The 11,395-nt window shown below is 40.3% G+C and overlaps 1 protein-coding gene across 1 annotated transcript; it reads right to left on the reverse strand.

The window, feature by feature from the left end:
• Window positions 1-1,868: 1,868 nt before the first annotated feature.
• On the reverse strand, window positions 1,869-10,191 carry lhx1a (LIM homeobox 1a). Its single transcript, XM_048265628.1, has 5 exons — window positions 9,783-10,191; window positions 8,021-8,244; window positions 7,089-7,366; window positions 5,121-5,286; window positions 1,869-3,833 (listed from the first exon to the last, which is right to left on the reverse strand). The coding sequence occupies exons 1-5, from the start codon at window positions 10,010-10,012 to the stop codon at window positions 3,454-3,456; spliced, it is 1,278 nt and encodes a 425-aa protein (XP_048121585.1). The 5' UTR covers window positions 10,013-10,191; the 3' UTR covers window positions 1,869-3,453.
• Between the last annotated feature and the right edge of the window lie 1,204 nt (window positions 10,192-11,395).

Below are 11,395 nucleotides of genomic sequence, written 5' to 3' on the forward strand. Positions count from 1 at the left end.
AGAGTGATGTTTTTCTCAGATTATTTCATATCTGGTGAATATTATTTACATTGTTCGTAGTGATCTATTTGTATGCAAACCATTCGCATTTTTCAATTTTGATTTTTCAAATGCTAACAAAGATAAGATTTATTTCAACCATCTGAAATTATTTCACCTCCCCCCACCCCCTATCTCGCCTCCAACATAAACAACCTCCACCTTGAAGAAAGTGTGTGTGTGTGTGTGTGTGTGTGTGTGTGTGTGTGTGTGTATGTGTTGTGTGTGTGTGATCTATTTAAATTCCCTCACTCAAGATTTAAACCGTCATTTAAAAACATTCAATACTCTTAAGGCCCCATTTATATTTAACATGACGACAAGGTCAGTCTGAACCAATACTCAATCTCCAATCAATATGGAATTTGAATTTAAAGAGCTGCGGCCTCTCGGGTCACGGTGCATGGAGCCAACGCCGCGGCTAAGCCTGGGGGCACCGGAGATCCCCGGCAGGCCTGTTTAACGCACACGACCATGATTAATTCATAGTGGATTAGGTGGCGGCCGACCGGCCGCACGGTGGAGGGACGCCTGGGCGCGCTCAGACTGCACCACATAGCACTGCGAGATAAAGACGCTCTCTCTCACTCCCTCTCTCTTTCTCTCTCTCTCTCTCTGTTTTTTTCCCTGTGAGATAGGAGGCTCCAGTTGATACCCACATCTTTCTCTCTCTCTCTCTCTCTCTCTCTCTCTCTCTCTCTCTATGACCTCTCAGCATCTCAGCAGAGGTGTTTGGGTTCCTTTGGGAAGAGAGATGCTCTGGCGTTTTTAACAGAGGTGTTTGGGTTCCTTTGGGAGGAGAGATGCTCTGGTGTTTTGAACAGAGGTGTTCGGGTTGGCCTGAGTTGGTTTGGTTTGGGTGGGTTAGGCTGGGTTATCTAATCCAAAGCTGATGAGATGAATACGGATGTGTACATTGCCCTAGAGGATGATGTCACAGAAAAGTTTACATAATGACATTGACCTCTGAACTATATTTTTGCAGGTTGTTTTGTATCTCTTCAGCAAAATAGTCCCACTCTCTATGAGATGTGCGGGTGCTGTCCGGTACAAATGTGTGAAGAAACTCTGACTGGTCCAACATTAGATGTTTTATAAGAAAGATGTGACCTTTTTAAGACACCATTTTAGGTGTTAACTGTTGAATAAATTAAACATACTCCCTTAACTGCACAGTAGTCCAATTCTGAAAACAAGGTCTATTGCCACAGACAAAAAAAAAATCTGAAAACATTGAAGCTCTTCAGCAATTATCATGACACATCGATAGTTTCCATTGTTATGAAGGACAATCTACAGTATCCCTCACACACACACACACACACACACACACACACATACACACACACACACACCATCACGGTCATTGTGAAAATGGGTCACCACTGATACTCTAGTGAGAGCACTGGAAATCATGGGGGGCAGATCCAGACGGGCTCCCAATCATTTGATTTGTATCATCTTCTGCTGTAATTGGGCCTATGGCACTCTATTTGTGGAGTGCTGAATAATGCCTCGTCAATTCAATTTTGATGTTCCGTTGAAGTACACTCGAAAATGTCTTTTAACTGTAATGTGAAAATGAACAGTGCGGACGCACTGTTGACTGCACTGGGCGAGAGAGACTGCGCAAGAGTCGGATGCGGGTAGGTGTTCTCTCGAGAGAAATGTTTGGAGCAAAAAAAGCACGGCATCAGGAGCTGACAAGTACATACAAAAATGAAGGGAATTCATAAAGAGTTCTTGAAGAATTAAATACTCATATTACCTAAGCAAGGAGGAAATGTGGGACTAATTTTGCCCAATGAAAAACATTTCTAATCCAAATGTCATATTTTCTAATTTTATTAAAAACTCACAAATTTGTTAAACATGTTGTCTTTATACAGTGAATGGTCTAATATGCACTGGAGGTCACATAAGCTTAGGTTTATTAGGACAATAAAAGACATACCATGAGGGTTTGATATTTAAAGAAAGTTAGCAGCTGCTTGCTGCATATTTGACCATTAATTTTTAATAGTTTGGATTTTCCTTTTTAAGACACAAAAATAAAACTTGTAGGTCTAAGTATGTTATATTAACAATTTTATGAATGTGTTTTTTCAGCAGACTAGAAAATTAAGAAGTAAATACTTCTTAGCATTTTTTAACACTTACACTTTGTCTCAACACTGCAGATAATGGTGCAAAGCACTTTTACAGTATTTGTGCTATGTTTTTATTTGGCAACTGTCTACTTAACTTGTATTTTTTTTCCTTTTACATTTTTTTGTAAACAACATCTTGTACAAACTAGCACAGTGAACCACAACCCCAGCAAACTTGTTTTTTTCTTCATACAATATAAATAAAATCAATACAAAAGTTTGGTTGGTTGCTTGGAACATGTTTATCTGGATCAAGAGGTTCTAAAACATGGTTGATACTTTTTAACTCCTGAATTAAATATATTACGTAAACAGTTGACTGTTCTAAGTCCCTTTCAGACCCTTGTTAAAATACTTTTAGAAGGTAGACTTCATTTAGCAACATTTCAAGTTCTCTTCCATTAAATAAAGGGTTCACACTCCATACATTTTTTTAGCGTTTGCCTTTTGAAGGCCAACTTTGTCGGATTTGGTGGATTTCTTAAACACAAACAAAAAAAAATCCAGATAAAGAGAAAGCAGGAAAAAATGCTTCCCCCCTCCCCTCCCCCACCCAGCCTTCAGAAACATATTTAGCGTCAAAAAAGATTGTTTAAGTGTCAATATGGCAGAGCCTTTGGAGGCGTAGAGGTCTGAGGAGTTTTCAAATAAGTACACTAAGTCTGACGGCTTCCTTCTATCTTGGGGGCCTACATCACCGGTGAGCACAACGCCAACCATCGTAGGTGTTTCTCCGTAAAGCTGTCGAGTCTTTGACAGAAGCTAATGGTGTGTTGTTGCTGTTTTTTTTCTCGAGTCCAGAGTGTTGTTCTCCAAGAGATTTTTTTTTTTCCTGTTGATGCATGGAGTGTTACTGGAGGGACAACGCTGTGCTAGGCCTCTCGCTGGGGTCTTTACCAGGACAGAGCCGGGGTGGGGGGGGGGCGAGAACCCCAAAGGGGTCAACAACAGTCACAAATCAGTCTTTTCTGTGGTTGCGTCCATGTTCTGATTACGAAAAAAGAAAAAAAAATGTATGAAGCAACTGGATATAAACACAATATCGAGACAAACGTTTATGACCACACTGGCGTCTGTTGACTTCACTTCTTAGAATATCTCTCACCAAAAAAAAGCAAAAAGAGTAAAAGAAAAATTAATTTGAAAAACAATAAATATGGATGCCCAAAAGAAACTCCCTCCCCCCTTTTTTCTGTTGTCCCAAACTCCTTTATCCCTCCACTGGGTTTGTCCATGTTTGTTTTTGATGAAGAGGGGGAGGCAGCTACCAAACAGTTCCTTCATTCATTTCTGAGGGGGGGTGTGACAGGTGGTTGTTGTATCCGCTTCCATTGAGCGAGAGCGAGGTAAAGGACGGGCTGGGACCGAACACGTCCGACGACATGCTGTGCAGCGGGCCCGGGATGCCGGGTTCGGGGCTAGGCGAGTCGCCTGGGTGGTGGGACATGATGTCGGAGAACCGCTGGACTTCACTGGACGGATGGTGGCCTGGAATAGGATGGTCCATGCCCCCGAGGGGAGTTCCAGTGGGACCCGATGACGGCACGAACGGGAGGTCCACTGGGGTCTGGGCCTGGGAGGATGGGGGCCCCTGCGGGAAGAAGTCGTAGTTCCCACCAGGGCCGTAGTAGTCACTCTGATAATCTGGAGATTAACAAACAGAGAGAGAGGGGGTTACCACAATGAAAAGAAGAAGGACAAGTCAATTTTAGGGGCCGCTAAAACATAGTGCCTGGAGTTCCGCTGAAACAAGGCCTTACTGTTTTACATTAGTCACACTCCATGTAAGACTTAAATCAAAACTGTATTTGGGCAGGATGAACAACGCTGGCAAGAAATTAATTTGAAAAACCAGAACATTTTATCAGTGATTTTACCTTCTGAGACATAATTTCCAAGCACAGCGACTCACTATTTTCTAAGGGCGAAGCTCTGCTCCATAGAATATAAAGGACACTACAGAAATAATTAAATACTTCCATAAAAGGGAGGGAAGCTCATTGGAATTATTTCCCAGTAGTTTAAAACCATTTATTCATTAATTATAGCCAGCTTGAATTAACCAGTTTCATTGTTTGTTTATTCTCAAAACATGACCCTTTTATGACATGAATAGAGCTCAACCACCCATTACTTATAATTAACTAAAACAGTAATCGAGAAAAAGCATGTGTATTTAAAAAGGCTTAATAAAATAAAACAAATCAGTGAACTAAATAAACACTAAAACTAATTCATAACACGATTTTATAACTATCTGTAAAAATGTCAAAACAATTGCGACCGGAAATATTTATTTCCTGTATGCTAACATTCAGGTGCAGTTAAGAAAGAAACGCTTAAGCGCTAAAGATGACACTGTTGAGAGGATCCAAACCCCTCTTATCTAACCTGTAGCCTCTATTAAAAATGACTTACTTCTTTATGATACTGCATTACATGTCCATTATATAATGAAAATAGTCTGGTACAGTTATACTTAGTATTTTTTAGAGATATAAAGCCTTCATTTAACCAGTTATCAGTTATATGTGCTTTTTAAATATAGGCTCCGCTTGTTATACACCACCTTTACATTGCGATCTCAAGTAGAGGAGGCATTTTTTTCAAGATAAAATCAATAGTAGCCTAACCTAAAGACGCCAGTGGTGTGACCAAGAGATCTTAATAAAAACACCCTTATTTTACCTCCCTTTGTTCTATGTTTCATCTCATAAAATGCCAGAGTCGGTTAACACTTCTCCATCCCATGGCTATAACAACGTCTAGAGTCGTCATTAAACGTCACCTTGTTTGATAAGCTATTACGCGTTTCAAAGGTTTCCTGGAGCAGCGCGACAAAATGGAAACAAAGGTTGGCAATGACGTTTAAAATAATCTAACATTTCAGACCATTATGTGATAAACCCGTAGAAGTGAATTCATGCTTACCTCCATAGTAAGAAAACGGTCCGTTAGGAATAAGCTCTCCGGGTTCAAGCCGGTCCACTAGCGTCCTCATTCTCCTCGGACTACGGAAGAAAGCATGCCTCCTTGCGCCAAGGGCACTCAGTTGCTTCATTCTCCTCTCTTTGGACCGTCGGTTCTGGAACCATACCTGTGCAAAATACATTCAACATCAGCGTCCAGTAATCTAAGAACTAGTCTATGGTTTTACGACATACAGTGGAGCTATTTTTACGTTTAAATGAATACGGTACAAGTTAGTCAAAAGACCACTATGACTTTTTTATGTGCAAGTGAACAGATGAAGAGGCATCACAACAATGTAAACGTCAACAATTTGATGAAACAATGACACTTGCGAATAGCAACAACAACAACGAATGATAATAGCACAATAATAATAATAATAATAATAATAATAATAATAATAATAATAAAAATGATAGACAAAATAAGAATAGTCAAAATTATTATAATAAGCTATAATAATATAATTAAGTTACAATAATATAACAATAGTCTAATAATAATGCCCAAAACCATGCCAAATAATGCAAATAGTAGGCTAGGCTAGGCCTTTGGCGAGCTTGCAGTATTATTATTGTTTGAGTAAAAGGCGCGTTAATATACTATACTTTTTGTCACGATTAATGTCCAGTAAAAGATTTCGTTCATTTACATCTATTGTGAGACATAACAAAAACAAATGTATATATTCTGTACAGTCCTTCGTATCGTTGTTTATGGGCGATGCACCTAATGACGCTGCCACCGTGCTCCAGTGATAACCAGTGACTGCTGATGTGACTGAGTGAATTCGTATTGCAGTGACAAGATTACGCCTAATTATCGTCACTCCAAGAGTCTCGGATCTAACCTCACTTTAATGATCTTTTAACCCTCCATTTACCCCGACTGAGGGCCAGCAGCAGGAACTGAAATTCTTCAATTAATACCTAATAGGTCTGTTGTTACCGACATATTAACCAGCTCCGCGAGGTTATTATTTGGTAATCTATACACTCATCCTTGAATTCCTTTAAGATAATAGAAGTTTACACTAACACACACACACACACATACACAAACACACAAAAAAGACGCTCAATTAATCTCAAACATCATTTCAAATTCTTCATCTTCCATCTCAGTTTCACGTATGGACATAATTGTAGGCTGTTCTCTTAATTGCAATTCATCTGCTCTAGAAGATACTCAAAGGCTTATGTAGTGGGTCTTTGGACATTTGCAAGTTTCAGTAGCCTATATGTATTTAGCCGTTGGCGCTCTTTTCAGTGCCCCTGAAACAGGCTAAGTGGTCAACAAAGCCAGGATACTGTCATAACATTATTATTATTAGTAGTAGTAGTAGTAGAAGTAGTATTATTACATAATAATAATAATAATAATAATAATAATAATAATAATACTTGTTATTTGGATATGTTACTACCTCTAACACAATCACTACTACTGCTAGTCTAGTATCTCTTTTGGTTTCCGAAGAAAGGGGACTGAGTGAGGCACATACGTGTTTCCACTTCACTGAGTGCAGTCCCAGCATGGCTAAATGTGGCCGCAAAACGTGATGGCAGGGCACTGCCAAGACACCCATCGTTTTCACCACACTCACGCCAATTGGCATCTCTTACCACTGCTTAGGCCAAGCAGAGAGAGAGATATACTCACATAAATAATTTCTTTAAAGATTATGTCTACGTAATCAAAATCACCCTGCTTCAAATTCGAATTTAAATGTTGTCTGGGAAAAATAAGAAATGTCAAGGTGCTAGAGGGAGCTTCTGTCTTTGGATAAAAAAAATGCTCAAAGAAAGCTACCCCAATCAGGGTAAATGAATATGACAAAACAACACACGAAAATAACACCCAAAAAAGGCCAATCAGCTTTTGCAAACGCGATCCTTACTTAAATACAGTGCAAAATGACTGTACCTGAATGACTCGCATGTTGAGGCCAGTTTCTTGCGCTAGTTGCTCCCTGATGTGTCTTGTTGGTTTCGGTGTAGCAGCGAACGCTGCTTTCAGAGTCTCCAGTTGCTTGGCTTTAATTGTGGTGCGTGGTCCCCGTCTTTTCCCTCCAAGATTCTGGTCGTCATTCTCATTATTAACCGTTTCTTTGTCTGACAAATTGGCAATTTCAGAGTCTTTTACATCATCTTGTAGCTGGTCTTGAGAATCTGGAGATAAACTTGGATCACTGCAGGCGGTTACTGCACAAAAAGAGAAGAAAAAATGCAAATTAGTTGCAAATGTAGAACAAGCCAGGCTCTTGACGACATGTGTTTACTCCGTAAAAAGGTCAGTAAAAACAAGGATGAGGTAGGTGGCATACCATCTAGGATTTTATAAAAGGATATGTGTGTTATATTCACGCAAACAACACCGTAATATTGACACTGATATAAGAAAACTAGAAATAGAAAATAGTTTAATATTGGAGGTTTGGGTTCAACAGTAATTAATCATCTCGTTGGATCATGCAAAATGTGTTCAGTCATTATTGCCTTGCAGGGGAGGACAACAAACTAGTACCGAATTAGTATCAAATGTAATAAAAAGGGTAAAAGTACAAATCTGGACCGAGTCGTGCATCAAACCAAACGTTATTTAATCCAATGTACAGCGCACAAGTGGCACATACCTATAGCTTTTTATCGTTTTCAGTGGGACACTATGATCCCGAAATCAACATTACTGAGTGATGTAATTCGGTCCTGGGAAATGTAGAGTGCATATTATAAATGGATACGTCCACCCCCTTAATTGTGAGCTACTAATGTTCCTTTTCAAAATGGCGACGCCATCCCTTTCAATGCCCCCTCTACATTCGAGGGAGTCCTTGCCTCTGCCTACCTAAGACTCACCTGATAAGAGGTTTGCGTCTTTTCCATTGGTGTTGCTTAAATAATCTTCTTTGCAGACAAATTTGTTCTCGTCTATGATGTACAGTTCCTCTCCCGTGGAGAGTTGCTTGTTGCACATCATGCAGGTGAAACAGTTCAGGTGAAACACCTTGCTCCGTGCCCTTCGGACCAAGTCATTTGGCGAGATCCCCTGAGCACAGCCCGCGCACTTCGTCCCAAACCGCCTGGAAAGGAAAATAAAGCATGTTGCATTTCACTTTCTTGGAAAGAGAGAAAAAAGAAAACTACCCTATGCCTCTAAAACAAGACTTATTCTTTGCTAAACATTTTGTTGGTTGTGGTTAGAAACGATGTGCATGGGCAAGTGCAGATTGATTATTATTAGTAGTATTATTAAAATGCAATTTTAATCTCTAGTCAAGACAATGTAGGGCCTATCCATGTATTACAGCTTTTTTTTTTTAATTGTGACCTAGATGCACAAATTATCATAATCCAGTTTCATGAAGCATATTTGTAAATAATGTGTTGATAATACATTTTCCAAAATTCCAAATGTGAGAATGGGCTACAGAATCTACAAATAGAACAGAGCAAGATTTTGTTCGTGGTAAAATACTGAGCATAAACATTAGCAAGGGCGACGGCTTTACAAATAGATTATTTAATTTAAGGAAATAATCTAATACGCATATTGTAGGCTACAATAGCCCACACAAAATTTGGGCCTATACCTGTAAGGAGCAAATATTGTTGATCGCCCTCTCTAATAGTGTGTATTCAGATTCCGCACGCTGATTGTTGATTCCAAGTCTGTGATTGCATTGTCTATGTGTTTCCTCTTCAAATTGGTTTATTATTCAAATCCACTTATCACATCTTCACTCGAACCCCGGCAAACACGGGTCTGTACAGACAGCTTGCCACCAGGCCAGGTTACACTTCCCTCAAGAAGCTTGGCAAAGTATTGATCCCTGCGGCTTCCCTGGCTGGCGATTCTTGTAAACAAAGTGTGATTTCCTTAAGACCCTCACTGCGAACGAGTGCACGAGTACACAAGCGTTTAATGTATGTGGTCTTTTGTTTAACATGACAATTCAAATTAACAAGCTTTTAATTAGGGGCTGTCTTGATCAAAGATTCTCCAATCGAACCCCCTGAGTCTTGATTTCACACCCCGTGTTTTGCATGGACTTCCCTTCGCGGAGTGTTACACAGACTGGGCAGCTGTGTATTTGGCCTAAACGTTTTGTATTTCAGAGCAACTGTTTTGAAAACAGATAGCAAATTGGCAAAGAATAATATAGGCCTGTATGATAAAGTATTTACATTTTCGTAGAAGTCTGCATATGATCGTAAGATGTATTATTCGACGGGGTAATTGCATACACTAGGCCAGGCACACACATTTGAACAAAAATAACTAATTTACAGAAGTCATGTGGCAATTATCTCTTCTATTATTTATGTAGAAAACATGGTTCAAGGTTGTCTATCATTTGAACCATGCATATGTACTGCATATGATCACCCACACATTAAGGCTACACCATCCTATTTCTCCATAGGAGAGAGAAATGTGATTCTATGGGTGTGACAGGGCGAATGCCTGTCCATCTTACACTATTCCCTGAGACAAATGAAATGGTGCAGTACTCTAAGAATGTTACTGGACAGTGGGACGCATTCAAACGCAAAAGGTGTAGGTACCCACTAAAACAGGGAAAAAAATGAATGAAAATAAACAAGTAGAAGGGCTTACCTAAAAAAGTCGTTTTTGCAGTAGAGTTTCCCCTCTCGAGAAAAACATTTCTCTGTTAGATTACATTTGCACTCGCAGCATTGTACGCACTTGACGTGCCATGCTCTGTCCAACACATTGAGGAGAAACCTGTCCAATATAGGCCTTTCGCACCCAGCACAGTGGACCATCGTCTTTGGCTGTGCTCCCACAACTCTACCGTTGTCTGGACAACGCGAGTATCTGTTCATTCACGTTTTTCTCTCAAAACACCAATCAAGAGAGGTAAGATGTCGTATGCGTGGTGTAGAGGTTTGAGGCTCCTTTTCGCTTTGAAGTCCGGGTCAGGCTGAGCGAGCAGAGCTGTATGCGTCGGTGTCTCTCCTGTCACTGCCAGTTCTTAGTAGGTCTGTAAAGGTCCAAAATTGGGTAGAGGGGTATTTCTGGGGGATGAGGTAGTACCAAAGATCCTCCTATGTAGGAATAACAACAATTCAGAAAAAAGCAAGAAAAAAGGAAAAGCCAGCGCGCGCGAAAAATCAAGCCTCCACGTATATGCCGCCTAAAATGTAAGCATAATTTCGCATCAATACGTCACCGTGATCATCAAAGTGGGACAATGATGAGAAAATGATGTGTCTAAGTCAGTCTTGTATGGCATCAAATTTTACAGCACAGCTTACAAGGCAAGGCTAACAAACAAGACACGCGTGCCCCCAAAACACATGAACGCACTTAGACATCACAGCGTATCCACACTGTTGAACACCGCCGGAGAAACAAGACGCCGTAATATCGCTGAAAAACTGCGTTTTCCCTCTGCGTTTTCAAATTTCCTTCAGTTTTTAGAAAGCGAGGTTATAGAGTGCAGGATTCGTGTGACATCTCAATGCAGGATTGACGCTCCTTGCACAGCTCTCAGTATTCTGCATGTTCTTGAAAGCACACGAGCCATCCTTATTCACAGCCCCGTGACGTAACGCGAGGCGGAGGCCAATCAGCACCTTCCTGTTCAAGTAACCATTAGCTAGCCCCTCAAAGCTTTACAGGCGCAGTCTGTACTATTTATAGGGAACAGAAGAAACCAATTGTCAAAAAAATCCAGAAACTGTCATATCTTTGTTAATGTGGACAGCAGACAGAAAATATATAGTTCCTCCAACTAAAACAGCGTAATTATCTCGTGGTTGTCTTTCCATGGAGGAACGAACATCAAGATGCACTCAACAAGGTAGCTATGCCGCTTCACTTTTATTTTGCAGCGAAGTGGTGACTGTGTCACTTTTGCATAAGTGGGGCCCATGTTTAGACATATATTACAATGTAATTAGCTGCAGTTCATCCAGCTTGGTGTCTATAGCTGAGTGAGGGATTTACGTGAAGAGAGCATCTGCGAAACGATGAATGACAAAGGTGTATCGACTTTGAACTAATATTAGTCTTACTAAGACTGCTAAAGCGACGACAACAGACTAAATTGGTGGGACTGCTCAACTTCTTGAAAGGTGGATAGCGGCGCTTGTCATTTCTCAAGCGATATGCAAATCGGGAATCAAATTCCACGTAGTTCACGATATTTTGTATGCGAAGACGGCTGTATAGAAGGAGAAAAGTGGTAATGTTCTTTACCGGTA

This window comes from Alosa alosa, chromosome 15 (genome assembly GCF_017589495.1).
Source record: "Alosa alosa isolate M-15738 ecotype Scorff River chromosome 15, AALO_Geno_1.1, whole genome shotgun sequence".
NCBI lineage: Eukaryota > Metazoa > Chordata > Actinopteri > Clupeiformes > Clupeidae > Alosa > Alosa alosa.